The sequence below is a fragment of the Stegostoma tigrinum genome, chromosome 7, assembly GCF_030684315.1.
Source record: "Stegostoma tigrinum isolate sSteTig4 chromosome 7, sSteTig4.hap1, whole genome shotgun sequence".
In the NCBI taxonomy this organism is placed as follows: domain Eukaryota; kingdom Metazoa; phylum Chordata; class Chondrichthyes; order Orectolobiformes; family Stegostomatidae; genus Stegostoma; species Stegostoma tigrinum.
Genome location: NC_081360.1, coordinates 4,752,740 through 4,772,908, shown reverse-complemented (window position 1 = coordinate 4,772,908; position 20,169 = coordinate 4,752,740). Strand labels below are relative to the sequence as shown.

The window sequence follows — 20,169 nt, the reverse complement described above, 5'->3', positions numbered from 1 at the left end:
ATCCCGTTTCCAAGCGCTTGCCTCATAGCCTTCTATAGATAACTCCCCAACCCGAAACACCAACTTTCCTGCTGCTCTAATGCTGGCTGGCTTGCTGTGTTCTTCCAGCTCCACACTGTGTTATCTCTGAATCCAGCATTGGCAGTTCTTACTATCTCATAGCCATCTATGCTTTGGCATTGCAAGTGCACATAAAAATAATTCTTGAATGTCATAAGGATTTCTGCCTCTGTTACCCTTAAAGGCAGTGTGTTATAGATTTTCACCACCCCTGGATTAAAAAGGTTTGTTCCTCACATCTCCTGTAAACCTCCTCTCCTTTGCCTCTGGTCAAAAATGTTTCTTCCTGTTTACCCTGTATACGCTCTTTGTAATTTTATAGATCTCAATTGTGTTCCCTCACTCTTCTCAGTTCCAAGGAAAACAACCCCGGTCAGTCCAAAACTCTTTTTGTAACTAAAACTCTCTAGCCCAGGCAACATCCTGGTAAATCTCCTCTGTACCTTCTTCAATGTTAGCAAATCCCTCTTACAAAGTGGATTCCAAAACTGCACGCAATAATCTACCTGTGACCTAACCATTGTTTTAAACAGTTCCATCTCTCTGCTGTTAAACTCCATGCATCATACTGATACAATATGCTGTCAACAAAGCAGTGTCTAAATTGAATCGAGATGCTCCTGCTTGTGTCTTGAGACCATGAGTGCAAAAACACAAGTGTACAATACAGCCATAAACAAGTAGTGAACAAGAATTGCACACAAGTGTGAAATGCCCAGTTTTCCTGTGGCCTGGTCAAATAGCGAGTGCATATCCAACTGTAACTGTTCCAGTTGACTGCAAAGCCTGTACCTGTTGAGACAGTCTCTGCCTGAGAATATTCTTGAACTATCAGTGAGCCCTGAGAAGAATTTCATGTTGTGGCAAGTGATTTGTATGTAAGTGACTGAAATTTTCATTTTGCTAGGTGTTTTGGTTTACAGAGTGGAGTATTTGGGTGCCTCTGAAGAAAAGCAGTGAGAATTCAGTAAGATATTTGACAAGGTTCTTCGTGGTTGACTGATTAGCAAGGTGAGATGACAGGGAATACAGGAAGAATTAGCCATTTGGGCATAGAACTGGCAGTGTGCTGTAAGGATTGTTACTGAGTCTGCTTCTTGTTGTCATTTATATAAATCATTTGGATGTGAACATTGGAGGCATGGTTATTAAGTTTTCAGATGATACCAAAATTGGAGGTGTAATTGACAGTGAAGAAGGTTGCCTCAGAGTACAATGGGACCTTGATCAGATGGGCCAATAGGCTGAGGAGTGGCCGATTGGAGTTTAATTTAGATGAATGTGACGTGCTGCATTTTGGAAAGTCAAATCAGGGCAGGACTTATACATTTAATTGTAATGTCCTGGGGAGTGTTGCTGAACTGAGACTTTGGAGTGCAAGTTCATAGTTCCTTGAAAGTGAAGCTGCAGGTAGGTAGGATAGTGAAGAAGGCGTTTGGTTTGCTTGTCTTTATTGGTCAGTGCATTGGGTCTAAGAGTGGAGTGGTCATTTTGCAATTGTACATGACATTGGTTAGGCCACTTCTGGAGTATAGGAAGGACGTTGTGAAACTTGAAAGGGGTTCATAAAAGATTTACAAGGATGTTGCTAGGGTTGGAGAGTTTGAGCTGTAGGGAGAGGTTGCATATACTGGTGCTATTTTCTGTGTAGTGTTAGAGGCTGAAGGGTGACCTTAAAAATGTTTATAAAATCATGAAGGGCATGGTTAGGGTTTTTATCCAAGGTCTTTTCCCTGGGGTGCGGGAGTCCAACCTAGTCAGCATAGGTATAAGGTGAGAGGAGAAAGATTTAAAAGGGACCTAAGAGGCAGCATTTTCATGTAGATGTTGCATGTATGGAATGAGCTACCAGAGGAAGTGGTGGAGCCTATGGCATCTGGATGGTAATATGTATAAGAAAGGTGAGAGAGATATGGGCTAAATGTTGGCAAATGGGACTATATTAATTTAGAATATCTGGTTGTCATGAACGATTTGGACTGAAGGGTCTGTACAACTGTATGGCTATGACTCAAATTCTGAGAGGTGGAGTCGCTGTGTGACGGGTGCTGTGTTACATTGGAATTGCTGCTCAGCACCATCAGGAATCTCAAAATATGTAACTCTGGTGGCACGGTGGCTCAGTGGTTAGCACTGCTGCCTCACAATGCCAGGGGCCTGGGTTCAATTCCACCCTTCAGTAACTGTATGGAGTTTGCACGGTCTCCTCGTGTCTGCATGGGTTTCCTCCGGCTGCTCTGGTTTCATCCCACAGTCCAAAGATGTGCAGGTTAGGTGGATTGGCCATACTAAATTGCCTGTAGTGTTTAGGGATATGTAGCTTAGGTGGGTTATAAGGGGATGGGTCTGGGTGGGATGCTCCAAGGGCCAGTGTGGACTTGTTGGGCCAAAGGGCCTGTTTCCACTCTGTAGCCATCCTATGTGCATGTGAAACATGAGCTCAAATATATACAACATTCTGCTCAAACATGGGGAAGGAATGGTGGTAAGCTGTCTTATTTAGAGTAAGATTGACATACTTTGCTAGTTTATATAGATAGACCATTTAACCACAGAAAATGTCACACATCCTCCCATTGCTTTCTCAGGAAACGTCTTTCTGACTGTTTATTAATGTTTCATGTCAACGTCCTAATTTCAGTTGACAATGATGCCAAGTTTTGAGAACAGTCTGGTCTTCAACAGCACGGAGACCAACCAAGTGGGTTGGTGGATTGAATTTAATGCAGAGCACTGTTAAGCATCGAATGGATGAAGGAAGTGAATGAAAACGTGCAGCCCTACTTTGAAGAGAGCAGCAATAATGTTTGGGGCGGGGTATACAAGCCTTAGTCCTCCACGCTGCTTAAGGCTTTATCACTGGGCTCCCCATTACCACTGGCAGCTTGCGTCTAGCTGTAGCAACATGCACACTGTTTCCCTGAATGTACAGACAACACAAAAGCTAGGTGGGAAGGCAAGTGATGAGGATGATGGTTAAAGTTTGCGGAGGAATATGGACATGTTAAGTGGTTGGCAAAGAACTTGGCGGTTGGAATATAATGTGGGGAAATGTGAAGGTAATATACTTTGGCAAGAAGGATAGTGGAGCTGAATATTATTTAAAAGAGAAAAAGCTACAGACCAGAGGTGTTTGGGAGTCCTCGTCCATAAATCTCACAAGATGCTAGTGTGTAAATCCAGTGCATAATAGGGAAACAAGTGGAATGTTGGCCTTTATTTCAAAGGGAATGGAATAGAAAAGAAGGAAGGTTTTGCCAAAAGTACACAAGGCTGCAGCTAGAATACTGTTAACATTTGTGGATCCCTTATCTAAGGAGGGATGTACTGGCATTAGAAACAGTTCAGAGAATGATTACAAGGCTGGTACTGGGTGTAGAGGGATGCTATCATGAGGAGAGGTTGAGTAGTTTGGGTCTGTTACGCATTGGAATTTGGAAAAGTGGGAGGCAAATTTATTGAAACGTACAAGGTCGTTAAGGGACTTGACAGAGTAAATGCGGAATGGTTGTTTCTCTTTGTGACAGAGTCTAGGACCAGAGGGCATAATCTCAGAATAAGGGGTCATCCATTTAAGGCAGAGATGAGGAACAATTTCTTCTGAGAGTAGGGAATCTGTGGAATCCTTTACCACAGAGGGCTGTTGAGATTGGGTCAGTAATATATTCAAATGAGATAGAGATTTTTAATCGGGATGGAAATCAAGGGTTATGGGGAAAGGTAGCAAAGTGGAGTTGTGGGTAATCTGATCAGCCATGACCTCATGGAATGGCCGAGCAGACTCAATGTTCTGCTGCTAATTCTTCTGGTAAAGCCATAAGACCATAAGAAATAGGAACACCATTCAGCCATTTTGCCCTTGAGTCTTACCAATCATTCAGTAGAATCATGGCTGATCCAGGATTCCTCACGTCCATTTTTCTGCCCTTTCTCCATAAACGCTTGATTCTCCTGACTGATCAAGAATTTATTTATCTCAGCCTTAATGTACACAAGTACTCTACCCCCACAGCTCTGTGCCAAAGACATTCAACTTTCTGAGCGAAGAAGTTACTCCTCATCGCAGTCTTAACTTGGCAGCGCTTAATTCTGAGATTATGCCCTCTGGCCCTCAAATCTTCTATGAGGGCAAACATCCTCTCAGCACTTCTCCTGTCAAGCTCCTTTATGTTGCAGTTTTTCCTCATTTAGATAATACTGTTCTTTAGATCTCCCTTTCAAAATGAAAAATTTTGCATTTTCCCACGTTTTCCTTCATTTGCCAATTTCTTGCCCACTTGCTTAACTGTCAATATCTCTCTGTAAAGTCCATCCCTCTTACAAGTTGCCTTTTTCCCTGTTTTTATGTTGTTTGCAAATTTGGAGTGATGGTCTTGTTTCAGAGCTCAGTCTCTTAAGGAGTTCTGGCAACATGGTCATTGACAGTCTTTGCTACCCTCTCCATGTGTTTATGCCCCATGAGCAAGAGAGAGAGTGTGCTGCCACACAGAGGGAATTGCAGTAAAATTGACACCACGCCAAGCCCTCTGAACAATATAATATCCACATGTATTTTTTTCAAGGTTCACTTGGACTATGGACACTAGGCGTCACCTCTCTTCTTCCCCGTCTACGAGGCACACTTCCTCTGGTCTGTACACCGCCCTCTGGTGATTGCCTTTCTTTATATGAGAGGGTTCCTTGCTGGCTTTTTGTGCTGTCTGCAGAATTTAATAATCCAAGTCCTTAATATGTAAATAATTGCAACAGCTCTAATACAGAGCCTGGCAGACATCAAGTAGTGAGAGGTGTTTGGTAATTGGGGTTCCTCTTGCATGTCCCCCCAACCCTGGTGCCCTCTAAAGTATTTTTTTCATATTTAGCAATGATCTTGTCCTCCTGTCTCTCATCAGTAGAGTTCTTTCAGTCGAATCGAATTGAGATACTGCTTTCACTGTCTGACAAAGCTAGCCTTCCAAGAACACATTAAAACGGAAAGTGCTGGAGAATCTCAGCAGGTTTGGGCAGAGAAGTAGAGTAAATGTTTTGAGTTGAGTGATCCTTCTTCAGAACTAGTGCACATTTGCTTAACCACACTGCCCGACCATCCTCGGTTATCGTTCATTTTCACAGTTATCTGCCTTGTTTACCAACACCGACTGTCAGTCTGCCATCTTATAATTATTCCTCTCTGCATCTTATGCCCAACTTATTTAACCACTGCCTTTCATCCATTCTACATCCCCTTTATCCAAATTTTAAACTGTGGGTGTGCATACTGAATGAATCAGCTAAAATGGATTAATAACAGTGGTTCTTGTCTGTTTTGTTGGACCACAGTGCCAGGTTTATGTTGATTGTTCTGTTGTCTTTCCAGGCCTTGGCTATGACCAATCAAATCCTTGTGGAACAGTCACTGCTGGGCTGGAAGGAGGTGGAGTATGAAGTAGTGCGTGATGCAGCTGATAACTGTGTGACTGTCTGCAACATGGAAAACTTTGATCCCTTGGGAATTCATACAGGTAAACCTGTCAGAAGGGAATAGAGGGTCCATTCTCTAATTTTGTGTAGCATTTGGGAACTTAACTGTCAGGATTTCAAGCTGGGAGCCTCGTTACTTTAAAGTCAATACAGTACCACTTCGGGTAGCATTGTTGTGGCACTGCAGGAGGCCCAGGATGGGCATATCGTCTGAGGAATGGGAGGGGGAGTTGAAATCAATCACAACTGGGAGGTGCAGTTATTTAGTGCGAATGGAGCTAGGAGGCCTTCATGTTCGCTCATGGTCTTTGATTGGCAATGACCCATACCTAGCCCACAGTGTGCCATTCTGTTTCCTGTTGGATCTTGGTACAATCTCCAAGGGATTTTGCTGTTTGCCCCAGCCGCAGGAGGTAGATCTGTGCCTTTCATCTCAGTACAGTCCTTTTTGCTGAGACGCTTGGTTGATACACAGGTCATGATCCTCTGAGAAATGCCTGGTGTGGTGGGAAAACTTTACCTTTTGTAGATTTTATCTTTCGTTTCCTCACTGACCCATGGCACATTGACTCCAATACACAGGGTCCCTGACGTGCTATTCCAAAACCAGTGAGAGAATGAAGCTCCGAGAAGCTCTTAAACTGGGCCCTCCCCCTGTGCAGTGAGACCCTGGATGGATGCTCAATGTTGGCTTGCACACACCATTTATTTCCTTGGTAATCAGGGAGATCTTGTCTTCATACATGAAGTGTTGTTGATATGACCGTAAATTTTTTTAATCCAGCACGTAAAGCAGCAGCATTAGCATTGTGGGAAGTTAACATAAAAATGGAAGCTACCTGCAGGAGCATGATAGGTTCCCACAGTCCTGCTATAGCTCCAGGTGTAGTGTGATATCCAATCAATGTTGTTCTGAGCCTATTGAAGGATATGGTAAGCTTTGAATTGGGGTAGCACTCATTGACTCAGATTGCAGGTGGCAGGGCTTGAGAAGGGTGGTCGGGTGCGCTGTGACGGGGTTGACACTGAGCTCACAGTTTAACAGTGTGGAGATTCACTGAGGAGGACGACAGTGAGAAGAGTCCTACAATTCAAGTGGAATAGGTGTTGGTCTGTCTGCGCAATCAGGCGAAGCGACTCTGATTCAGGTATGCTCTGCTCGGCCCCTGGAGCTGTGGTTCTTGGTTGGTGATCATGGTGCTTTATGTCTTGTCTTTTAGGAGACTCGGTTGTTGTAGCCCCCAGTCAGACTCTGTCCAATGAGGAGTATCACATGCTGCGTGAAACTGCGATCAAGGTGGTGCGCCATTTGAATATCATTGGCGAGTGCAACATTCAGTATGCATTGCATCCTGCCTCACTGGAGTACTGCATCATTGAGGTCAATGCCCGACTCTCGCGTAGCTCAGCTCTGGCCTCCAAAGCCACAGGGTAAGGAAAGCGAAGGTGGAGGGGGAGGAGCAATGCATTACCTATCCGATGAGCACACTTCATAAAGACGCAGCCCTATATGGCTGCTCGCAATTTGAAAGAAGCTGAAAAGGTGTAGAAGTGGAGAGGGGCCCATAGTATAACATTTTCTATTGTATTTACACCACACAAACCATCTTGTCTTCTGAGATTGTAGGAACTGCAGATGCTGGAGAATCTGAGATAACAAGGTGTAGAGCTGGATGAACACAGGCCAAGCAGCATCAGAGGAGCAGGAAGGCTGATGTTTCAGGCCTAGACCTTTCTTCAGAAATGGGGGAGGGGAAGGGAGTGCTGAAGTAAATAGGGAGAGACGGGGAGGCGAATAGAAGATGGATAGAGGAGAAGATAGGTGGAGAGGTGTCAGACAGGTCAAAGATGTGGGGATGGAGCCAGTAAAGGTGAGTGTAGGTTTGGAGTTAGGGAGCAGAGAGGTCATTCCATGGAGGACTGACAGGCCAAGGGGGTGGAATGAGGTTACTAGGTAGGAGGTGGGGTTGGGGTTTGAAGTGGGAGGAAGGACAGGTTAGGGAGGCAGAGACAAGCTGGGCTGGTTTTGAGATACGGTAGGAGGAGGGGATATTTTGAAGCTTGTGAAGTCCACATTGATATCATTAGGCTGTAGGGTTCCCAAGCGGAATATGAGTTGCTGTTCCTGCAACCTTCAGGTAGCATTGTTGTGGCACTGCAGGAGGCCCATGACAGGCATGTCGTTGAAAGAATGGGAGGGGGAGTTAAAATGGTTCTCGACTGGGAGGTGCAGTTACTTAGTGCGAACGGAGTGCGGGTGTTTTGCAAAGCGGTCCCCAAGCCTCTGCCTGGTTTCCCTGATGTAGAGGAGGCCACAATGGGGACAGCGGATGCAGTATACCACATCACCTAATGGTATCAATGTGGACTTCACAAGCTTCAAAATCTCCCCTCCCCCTAGCGCATCCCAAAAGCAGCCCAGCTTGTCCCCACCTCCCTAACCTGTCCTTCCTCCCACCTATCCCCTCCTCCCAACTCAAGCCCCACTCCCTCCTATTACCTCCTGACCTCATCCCGCCTCCTTGACCTGTCAGTGCTCCCTGAACTGACCTCTCTCCACCCCACCTCCCCACCTTCACTCACCTTTACTGGCTCCATCCCCGCCTCTTTGACCTGTCTGTCTCCTCTCCACCTATCTACTCCTCCATCCATCTTCTATCCACCTCCCCCTGTCTTCCTATTTACTTCAGAGCCCTTTCTCCTCCCCCATTTCTGAAGAAGTGTCTAAGCTCGAAACGTCAGCCTTCCTGCTCCTCTGATGCTGCTTGGCCTGCTGTGTTCATCCAGCTCTACATCTTGTCTTCGAGTAAGTTAATGCAGTGTTTGCTTTCTCGCCCAACGTGTCCAATCCCATCACTAGATCCTTTCCAGCTTTCTCCCTGCAGTTTCTGTCTGTCCATCAAGACATTGTGCCGTAGCTGATGGTCTCTCTGGGTAAAGATGGTTTTCTGAATCCCTTGTGAATTTATTTGTGACTAGTCTGTTTCCACTGCTACTTACTGAGGATCTGCCATCTCATAAAGTTAAAGACCATGAGAAGGGCACCAGAGATAATGGGAACTGCAGATGCTGGAGATTCCAAGATAATAAAATTTGAGGCTGGATGAACACAGCAGGCCAAGCAGCATCTCAGGAGCACAAAAGCTGACGTTTCGGGCCTAGACCCTTCATCAGAGAGGGGGATGGGGGGAGGGAACTGGAATAAATAGGGAGAGAGGGGGAGGCGGACCGAAGATGGAGAGTAAAGAAGATAGGTGGAGAGGGTGTAGGTGGGGAGGTAGGGAGGGGATAGGTCAGTCCAGGGAAGACGGACAGGTCAAGGAGGTGGGATGAGGTTAGTAGGTAGCTGGGGGTGCGGCTTGGGGTGGGAGGAAGGGATGGGTGAGAGGAAGAACCGGTTAGGGAGGCAGAGACAGGTTGGACTGGTTTTGGGATGCAGTGGGTGGGGGGGAAGAGCTGGGCTGGTTGTGTGGTGCAGTGGGGGGAGGGGATGAACTGGGCTGGTTTAGGGATGCAGTGGGGGAAGGGGAGATTTTGAAACTGGTGAAGTCCACATTGATACCATATGGCTGCAGGGTTCCCAGGCGGAATATGAGTTGCTGTTCCTGCAACCTTCGGGTGGCATCATTGTGGCAGTGCAGGAGGCCTATGATGGACATGTCATCAAGAGAATGGGAGGGGGAGTGGAAATGGTTTGCGACTGGGAGGTGCAGTTGTTTGTTGCGAACTGAGCGGAGGTGTTCTGCAAAGCGGTCCCCAAGCCTCCGCTTGGTTTCCCCAATGTAGAGAAAGCCGCCTTGTCTTCTCTCTTGTCACCTGTTTGACTTACCTAGATTATTTTGTATCATATTTTTAAATTTCTTGCTGGTTTTCTCTCGTGTCTTTCAATAACAATTTCTTTGTAAATGGTAATAAGCCAATCAGTCTAGAGTGAATTTTTAAATTAAAACTTGGTGGCAAGACCCCAAATTTGGATGTTGCGGTGAACCAAAGAGAGGAGAAAAAGGCAATGGAGGAAACAATTTGTGGGAAACAATAAATGGACAATGACAGGAATGGTCAGAATGTACAAATCAAAGAGCAAAGCTGCAGATAAGAGTAGAGATTACAAAAAATAATAAAGGACAAAATGTAAGGTGAAATGTAAATGCATGCAGCATTAAAAACAAAACAGATGAACTAGTAGTAAAAGTTGAGATAAATGAGTACAATCCATTGGCCATTACTGAGCTGTGGCTGCAGAATGTCTTAAGTTGGGACCTGAACATTGAAGGGTATGTGACATTTAGAAAGGATGTGAAGCTGCAAAAGAGTGGAGAAATGGCTCTGTTAATTAAAGACGATACAAGTACAGTAGAAAGGGATAGAGAAGAAATCTGGATAAATAAGCAGTATGGGTAGAGATGAGGAATGATAAAAGCAAGCCCTCTAACAATAAGCACATATTAAGGTGGGGTATCAAGGAAGAAAAAGTAGAATCTTGTTAAAAGAGTGCAACAATTCTTATGGGAAATTTTAGCCTATGAATAGGCAGGAAAGGTCAGATATGAAAATGTAGCCGATATGAGGGGTACAATTGACTGTTTTCAGGACAATTTCTTAACAACTGTTGTTGTTGGCATCAAGCAGAGAATAGGCTACACTGGACTTCTGTGACCATCGAGATGGGATTAATTACTGACCTCAAGTGAAAGTGCCCCTAGGAAACAGTGACCATATTGTTAGGAATTATGTATACAGTTTAATGAAGTGAAAGATGGGTCTAAAAATTCAGTTGGAATTTAAGCAAGGGCAATTATGATGGCTTGAGAATGAAGCTACCGAAAGTGAGATAGGATTTACAATGCATTTGGAGAGAGAAAGACTGATTAGGGATAGTCACCATGGCTTTGTGCTTGGGAAATCATGTCTCTCAAACTTGATTGAGTGTATTGAGGACCTAATCAAAAAGATTGAAGGCAGATTGGTAGACATTGTTTACATGGATTTTAATAAAGTCTTTGACAAAGCTTGGTGGACTAATTAGTCAAGTAAGATTACATGATTCAGAGAGAGCTTGCCAATTAGATACAAAATTAGCTTGACGTTGGAGACAGACGGCGGTGGTGAAGAGATAGTAGGAACTCAGATGCTGAAGAATCTGAGATAACCAGGTGTAGAGCTGGATGAACACAGCAGGCCGAGCAGGAATGCTGATGTTTCAGGCCCAGATCCCCCTTCAAACAAAAAGACCCTTTCCAGCCTCTCCTTTATAACTCAAACCCTCCAGCAGCAGTCTTATAAATCTTTCTCAAAACCTCTCCAATTTAATAACATCCTTCCCATAGCAGGGTGACCAGAACTATGCACAATACTGGTGATGGAGGGTTGTTTTTCAGATTGGGGGTCTGTGACCAGTGGTGTTTCTGCAGGGACCGGTGCTGGATTAACTTCTGTTTGTCATTTTTATGAATGTTTTGGACGAGAATTGAGGAGGTATTGTTAGTCATTTTGCAGATGACACCAAAATTGATGGTATAGTTGACAGTGAAGAAGGTTTCCTAAGATTACAAAGGGATCTTGATCAATTTGGTGAATGGGCTAAAGAGTGGCAGGTAGAGTTTAATTTGGATAAATACAAGGTATTGCATTTTTGTTAAACAAACAAGGGCAAGACTTAAACAGTTAATGGTGGGCCCCAGTGGTGGTGTTAAATGGAGAGACCTGGGAGCTCAGGTACATGATTCATTAAAAGCTGTATCACAGGTAGACAGAGTAGTTAAGAAGGAATTTAACACTCTGGCCTTCATTGCTCAGACTATTGAGTATTTGAATTGTGATATCATATTGAGGTTGTGCAGGATATTGTTGAGGCCACTTTTGAAGTATTATGCATAGTTCTGGTCACCCTGCTGTGGGAAGGATGTTATTAAATTGGAGAGGTTTTGGAAAAGATTTATCAGGATGCCGCTGGAGGGTTTGAGTTAAAAGGAGAGGCTGTATAGGGCAGGACATTTTTCACTGGAGCATAGGTCACTGGGATGATGCTATAGAAGTTTATAAGATCATGAGGGACATAGGTGAGGTGAATAGCAAAGGTCTTTTCCCTAGGGTGGTGAAGTTCAAATCTAGATGGCATATTTTTAAGGTAAGAGGAGAACGATTTAAAAGGGAACTGAGGGGCAGCTTTTCGTATGTAGAATGAACTGCTAAAGGAAATGGTAGACGCAGGTACAGTTACAACAATTAAAAGGTATTTGTATATTGGGAAGGTTTGGAGGGATATCGGCCAAAGGCAGGCAAGTGGGACTAGTCTAATTGGGGAAAACTTGGTTGGCATGGACCAGTTGGACCGAAGGGTCTGTTTCTGTGCTGTATGACTTTGACTGTATGAACTGGCAGTTTAATTTAAGGGGTAGGTTCAAAGAGACGAAGTGGCAAACATTTGAGAGAATATTCCCGAATGTGCATAATAAGTACATTCCAACAAATAGGAAGATTTCTAAAGGACGGAGTCACCATCTGTGGTTAACTGAAACAGTCAGAGTATCAGTCTCATTGAAAAGGCATAAAATTCTTTAAAGATAGGTGACAGGTCACAAGATTTGCTACAAAAGTAGCAAAATAAATAAGGGAGGAGTATTTAAAGTGTGAATGAAAGTTAGTGTGAAGGTATAGTAGATAGATTTGCATATGACACAAAGATAGGTAGAAAAGTGAGCGGTGAAGTGCAAATAAGGAGCCTACAAAGAGGCGTAGATCGGTTAAGTGAGAGCCCAAAGATGTAGTAAATGAAGTACCATGTTGGAAAGTGTGAAATTGTCCATTTTGGCAGAAAGAGTACAAAAGCAGCATATATTTAAATCGTGAGAGGTCAAGAGCTTTCAGATGCAAAGAAATTCAGGTGCCTTGGTGCATGAATGACAGAACATTAGTAGGCAGGTACTGGCATTCAGGAAAACTAAGAGAATATTTTTGTTTGTTGTGAGGAGAGTTGAATACAGGAGTTGGGGAAATTACACATACCTAAAAAAAAAAGCCTGATGAAGCTACCAAGCATGAAAACTTGAGTATCAAACAGCAGAAGCAACATGTGATTGACTGGTATGATGGGCCAGAGCAAACCCCCTCAAAATTTATTAAGAGGGTAGTCTAGACAGATTTGCAGAGCATCTGCACTCTGTACACTGTAATTAACAGCACCTTCTGTTTGCAAAATGCTTTACTCCTCCTCCCACTCCCTTGGTGACATGTCCGTCTGGGCATCCTCCAGCGTCACAAAGATGCCACACGTAAGCAGAAGGAACAACACCTCATATTTCTCCTTGGGAGCTTACAGTTCAATGGCCTGCATGTAATTTCACCAGTTTCAATATCTCCCCACCCCGGCCTCATCCCATGTCCAGCCCTCGCTTTCATCCCTGCCTGTATGACCTGACACACTTGTCCATCATCTTTCTCATCTATCTGCGGCATCCTTCCCATGACCTATCTCCACAATCTCCTGTCTACATCCACCTATTGCCATCCCACCTACCTCCACTTAGTCCCAACCCCGTCCCTGTATTTATTCCTGAGCTCCCTTCCTCCTCCCTAGTCCTGATAAAGGCTGTAAATCTGGAACATTAACCTTTCTGCTCCCCTGATGCTGCCTGACCTGCTGTGTTCCTCCAGCTCTACTCTGTATTGACTTAGTCTATACCTTACATTTATCTTTAAAATAAGAAAAAGTTAAGATGTTGTTTTCCAGATGCAATTCAATTGGGCAAACTACTTGATGTTAAGTAAAACACTTCTTTTTTTAATACTATCGTTAAAATACAGACAAAATAAAAAAGAAAAGAATTGGGTTAATTGTAACTATTGAAATACTTTACAAAATAATAGATATGTTATGATTATTGAATCCCTACAGTCTGGAAACAGGCCCTTTGGCCCACTAAGTCCACACTGACCCTCAGACCACCCACCCAAATCCATCCCCCTATAGCCCACCTAATCTACACATCCCTGAACACTACAGGCAATTTAGCATGGCCAATCCACCTCCCCTGCATCTTTGGACTGTGGGAGGAAACTCACGTAGACATGGAGACAGTGTGCAAACTCCACACAGACAGCCACCTGAGGGTGGAATTGTACCTGGGTCCCTGGCGCTGTGAGGCAGCAGTGCTAACTACTGTGTCACCGTGCCGCCTGACTACTAATTAACTGTTTCATTATAGTGATGCCTTTTAGCAAAGGCAAATTCAGGAAAATAGATTATGTTAAATGCAATTCTAGCAGCAGGAAGAGAACACCAGCTTTTATCTGTAACAGTTAGGAAAAACAGCTTCTTCATCCAATTTCAGGACCCCAGCAGTTCTTACTGAAAAACTAAAAGACCTGGTTCTTTGGACACTTGATCCTATCCATTCTATTTTTCCAATCTGGGGAAAAAAAATCCCAAGGCTTCACAAGCTGTTTCCTATATTGGACTGGCACAGCCAGCTCAACTTGGGACCTCAGTCTTAAACCTCTCCAGAAAAAGCCAGGACGAAATATAACTGTAGTATTGTTATTCCCCCGTTTTTAAAAAAAAAATCAATATAACAGATTGCTTCACTTAAAAAAAAATCTTTAGTCTAATGCTGTTGGTATACTACAATACATATATATTGACTCTCTGTGCAAATATGCACTACTACTGCCCATTTCAGACATAACAAGATGTACTGATTAATAAAAAAATTAAGGGTAAAAATTCCAGACTGTTTAGATGGAGCTTGTTATTGCAGCCATTCAATTTGAAAATTATACACTTAGCAGGACGGAAGAACGTAATTGCCGATGCATTGTTGTAACTTTGTTGAAGGTAAGGCATTCAGAAGGGTCTAAGCCCGAAACGCCAGCTTTCCTGCTCCTAAGATGCTGCTTGGCCTGCTGTGTGCATCCAGGTCTACACCTTGTTATTTCAGATCCTCCAGCAGCTGCAGTTCCTATTATCTCTACTGTCCATTTCAGTTTGTTTTTCTCATTCAAGGTGGCTATCATCTCACTGCCTGTACCTTCAACAAACCCATGACAATGCATCGGCAATTACATTCTGTCGTCCTGCTGCATGTATAATTTTCAAATTGAATGGCTGCAATAACAAGCTCCGTCTAAACAGTCTGAAATTTTTACCCTTAATTTTTTATTAATCAGTATATATACAATTGTCTCAGATGCATTGCTGGCTATATGAATGTTGAAATATTGCAATGCCAATACTAAGCTCAAGGCCTTCTTCTAAATCATAGAATATTTCTGTTGATAATTATTCAATTTTCTGGAAAAATACTCATTAGGTCTTCCTGTCTTCTCATTGTCTTGCGATAGTATAGCCACCGATACTCACGTCACTCGCATTGATAGCCACCTTGAATTGTTTTGCATAACTAGGTGTGGCCAAAAGCAGTTAAGTGGTTAACACAGCTTTAAGGCTGTCAAGTACCTTCTGACATTCTTCCATCCACTGAAAAATTCTGAACTTGTTCAACAAATCAGCTGGTGAAGCAAATACACTGCTAAAATTCAGCATGGATTTCCAATAAAAAAAACTCTAAATCCCAGGAATCATTGATGGTATGGTAAACTCCCCAGTAGCCTATATTTTCACACCCTGATGGGGGTGTGGAGAATCTGTCCATGGCCAATAATATGGTGCAGGAAATTGACCTGGACTTTTGTGAACTCACTGTTAACCAGGTTTATCCCAAAGTTGATCAAATTGTTCTGATAGATACTCCAAGTATTCCTTCCATGTGTGACTAAAAATCGCCAGGTCGTCACTGTACACTGCAGAATTGGGTCCCAAAATAACCTTATTGGTTAGTCTTCGAAATGCAGCTGGTGCATTTTCATACCAAATGGCGTGAATTTAAACTGGTACTGTCCATTCAGTATCAGGAGAAACAAAGTATCCTTTGCTCTTTCAGGTCCATATCTTCTGAGGAAGTTCAACTTTGAATATAAGTTGCTTCTCCCACCTTCTCAATAGAGTCTTCCAAACGTGGAATCGGATATGAATCAGATTTTCTAACTGCCTGAACTTTGTGATAGTCCATGCATAATGATTGGGTGCCATCTGGTTTTTGCGCCAATACAATGAGTGTGCTCCATTTGCTGCAACTCAATTCATTGCCTTTGAGTATGCATTCAATCTCTTTGACCTGTGCCAAATTTAAAGGGTTAAGTCTAGTTGGAACAGCATTTCCTATATACATATCATGTGTAAATAGATTAGTACTTCCCAGCTTACTCCGTCATATCTTAACATGTGATTGTAATAACTCTTTCAGATCATTTCAATTTTCCTCAGAGTTAACACAATAATTTTTTCCAAGTTTTGAGAAATTCCTCATTGTCCAATTTAAGTTGAAGAATGCCCGATTCAAATCTGTGTTGTAACCTGTAGTACGTTTTCCTTCTGCTTTTCTTCCCTATCAGAATACCTTATGAATATATTCTCATGATACACTCTGTGAGATTTCTTTCTATCTGGAGGTCTTATTAAATAATTCACCTCATCATCCTATCAACTTGATAAGGCTCACTAAACTTTGCCATTAAGTTCATTCACCATGTAAGTTACTATAGCACTTTATCTCTCCTCGCAAAATTGTGAATTTTTTGATTTCTTGACTGTTTCCTGTTTCATCACATGCTGTGCTAGTTTTAAATGCTGTCTAGCCAACTCACCTGTTCTATTTAATCTTTCTTAAAATTTGACACACAGTCTGAATGTGTGGTCTCTGAACTCTGACTCACCAATTTCTCCCTGATGAATTTCAGTGGTCCTCTCACCTCATGCCCAAAACCTTATTGAAATTGACTGAATTTGGTTGATTCATCAGGTGCATCCCTAATTGCAAAAAGTACAAATGGAATTTCTTTATCCAAATCCTCTAGATAGTCTTGACTATAAGCATTTAACATGGTCTTTAAAGTTTGATGCCACTGCAATTTCGAATGGTACGCAGTGGATTTGAATTGTCTTTTTCCTCAGTTCTCCGTAAGTTGCTTGAATAAACTAAATATAGAATTTAAACCATGATCCAACTGTATTTCAGTGGATAGTCCATATCTAGTAAAATGTTTGAGTAATTCTCCTAGTCTCTTTGCTGTGACAGTGCATAATGGACTAGCTATTGGAAATCTAGTAGATATATCCATTATGGTTAAAAAATACTGCTTCCCACTTTTTATTTTAGGTACATTTCCTTTGTAATCAATTTAGAATTAGGTAAAAGGTTCCTCAAATGTGGGAATGGGATTAAGTATGCTATTTTCATCCTTGCCTGAGGATTTCCAATTATCTGACACACATGATATGCCCGGAAAAATTCAACCACATCATTTAGTGGTGCAGACCAATTAAAATGCTTTTGTATTTTGGCTTGAGTTTACCTTACTTCCAAATGACCCCCAACTTGTAATTCATGTGCTACATGTCAGTCATACAACTTGATGAATTTCTGCCCATTTCCTATCTACCTAAATGTGTGATGGCTTCCATTTCCTCATCAAGGTGTCATTTTTAAGATAGTAACATCCTGAGATACGCTCAGGCTGTTCTTCTGTGTATGATTTTTGATTCAACTGCTTTAGTTTTTCCACTTTTGTAATTTATCTAATTTCTCTGAACAAAAAGTACCCATTTTGTTCTCCAACTATTCTTGTTTCTTTCTCAACAATTTGATCAAACCTATTTTCTGATAATTGAACTTCAACTTTTTTATCTTTATTCTTTGAGTTCTCTTCCTGCTTCAACTAGAGGCTTTGAGACCTTGTCACCACGCAGTCAGGAAAAATCCCAGGATATACTTCCTGTGACACCTCAATTGCCTGATTTTCCACTGGCTTTTTAACCACAGTAGGCAACACTCCCGCTTGTGATCCAGCTATATCATTACCAAGAATAAACTGTTTTCCTGTAACTGAGAATTCCTGTATTACTCATACCACCACTTCACCACTTTTCATCGGACTCTCCATCCTCACTTTCTATAATGGAGCACTGCTCCTCTCACCATGAATTCCACAAATTACCACCTTTTCTGGCAATACTCCTTCTGAATTACTTATCTCCTCATCTCTGTCCATCAAGGATTGGGATCTTTGGGTCTTACAAGGAAAGGTTGAGAGCTAGGGCTTTTCTGTTTAGAACGACAAAGAATAAGTGGTGACTTCGTTAGAAGTTTACAAAATGATCAGAGGTATAGGTAGAGTGGACAGCCAGAGACTTTTTCCTAGGGTGGAGGTACTATTATGAAGGGGCATAGTTTTAAAGTGAGTGGAGATAGATAACAGGGCAGATGTCAGAGATAGGCTCTTTACTTAGTGGTAGGGCCATGGAATGCATTGCCAGAGAGGGTAGTGGAGATGGCCTCGGGTATTTAAGTGGCTGTTAGATAAGCAAATGGATGATAGAATAAGGTAGGGGTGGAGGTTAGATAGACCTTAGGTTTAGAACATAGAACATAGAACAGTACAGCACAGAACAGGCCCTTCAGCCCACGATGTTGTGCCGACCATTGATCCTCATGTATGCACCCTCAAATTTCTGTGATCATATGCATGTCCAGCAGTCTCTTAAATGTCCCCAATGACCTTGCTTCCACAACTGCTGCTGGCAACGCATTCCATGCTCTCACAACTCTCTGTGTAAAGAATACACCTCTGACATCCCCTCTATACTTTCCTCCAACCAGCTTAAAACTATGACCCCTCATGTTAGCCATTTCTGCCCTGGGAAATAGTCTCTGGCTATCAACTCTATCTATGCCTCTCATTATCTTGTATACCTCAATTAGGTTCCCTCTCCTCCTCCTTTTCTCTAATGAAAAAAGTCCGAGCTCAGTCAACCTCTCTTCTTAAGATAAGCCCTCCAGTCCAGGCAGCATCCTGGCAAATCTCCTCTGAACCCTCTCCAAAGCATCCACATCTTTCCTATAAGAGGGCAACCACAACTTCATGGGCCAAAGTGCCTGTACTGTGCTCTACTGTTCTATGTTCTATTATCTTCCGCCCACATCTCTCAAAATTTTAATTTCTTTACCTGGTCCTCCTGGCATACAGGAGAAAACCTTACCCTCGCAAGTAAATTCTTTAAAGGGATCTGGCACTTTGTTTTCAACTGACCCCTGATCAGGTTGTACGTTCTGTTGCAGCTTTGTAAGTTCCACCGTGCTTTCTTTTACCACTTCAGCAAAACTTATTGGCTTATCTTGTTTTCCTCTCTTCCCAGTGCTTTTTCTAAACCACCAACACTACGACTTCACTTGGCCTACTTCATTGCAGTGAAAATGTCTGAGCTTTTTTTAGAGATAGTAGGAACTGCCGATGTTGGAGAATCTGAGATAACAAGGTGTCGAGCTGGATGAACACATCTGAAGAAGGATCTAGACCTGAAATGTCAGCCTCCCTGCTCCTCTGATGCTGCTTGGCCTGCTGTGTTCATCCAGCTCTACACCTTGTTATCTGAGCTTTTTTACTTCTCTTCCCTGTCATGTGTTCCTTTTTTATCCTGTGGTAAGCTATCTTTACTATCTTCAATGCAATATCCTTTTTCTTTACCACCTGAGGTTTTTCCCTTATCACGTGAAACACCTGAGGATCTTCTTCCTCAATTTCTATCCCTCAGAGATTGAAATTGATGTCAGAAGCCAGACTTCGATTTATGAAAGTTTGAATCATCTGCTATTCCGCTGCTAATCTTACAGTCTTAACTCTGCTATTCTTCATGAGTTCTCATTACTTCAGGAAGTCAATTTTGAACTCCTCCAAAATAGTTGAACTCTTAGAGTGTCAAATGTTTGATCTATTTTCAATGCCCTTATCTACCTCTCAAAATTAATTTGTTTGATACTTTCAAACTCAATCTACATTTGACTAGGTTCCCTCCTTGAATGCCTAAAACATTTTCTGTAGCTTTTCGTACTAGCTGATATCCACTTAAGATGGCATTTTTAATCTCATCATACTCCTCAGGTGCCTCCTCTGATAGTGATGCAAATACCTCACCAGCTCTACCTACCAACCTTAGTATGAATCAGTAATACCCACACATTTGTTTAGCCATTTCTCAAATGAAATGAACAGCCTTCTACATCCTTCCAATCAAAACTTAGGCAACGCTTGGACATATTTAAACATATCCCAACCAGGCCTTTGGCACTGATGGGATTGCTGTCTGTCACTATCATCCTCATTACTCCTGCTGTTCAACTTTACCTCTGCTATTTTAAGTTAACTTTGATTATTCAATTCTAACCGCCTGTTAGGGCCATCTGTCCATGATCCTGGACAAGCCCCAGTTTGTTGTGGACCAAATTAAACCCCCTCAAGGTGTATTAAGGTCATTGCCTAGATCACAACTTTTTCTTATTTTAAAATTTTGTGTAAGGTTTTGTATTCCAGATACAATTTGATTGGTCAACCTACTTCATGTTAAGCAAAACTCTTACATTCCGGTTAAAATAGTCAAAAAGAAAAAAGCCTCATAACTCTAACTATATTGTAATACTTGACAAAATAATGGATTAATTAACTGTTCCAGTATAGTAACATCCCATAAACACACCTTTTGGCAAATGCAAACTCAGAAACATGGATTGTCTCATATGCAATTCTGGTAGCAGATTGAGA

The 20,169-nt window shown here is 42.5% G+C and overlaps 1 protein-coding gene across 2 annotated transcripts in view; it reads left to right on the top strand.

Annotated features, from left to right (window-relative positions):
• Window positions 1-20,169, top strand: part of cps1 (carbamoyl-phosphate synthase 1, mitochondrial) — a 217,527-nt gene that overhangs the window by 106,705 nt on the left and 90,653 nt on the right. For both annotated transcript variants that reach the window (XM_048534767.2, XM_048534769.2), the window contains exons 17-18: window positions 5,417-5,561; window positions 6,741-6,951. In XM_048534767.2, coding sequence (XP_048390724.1) covers window positions 5,417-5,561; window positions 6,741-6,951 — 356 coding nt within the window. The remainder of the gene's footprint in view (window positions 1-5,416; window positions 5,562-6,740; window positions 6,952-20,169) is intronic.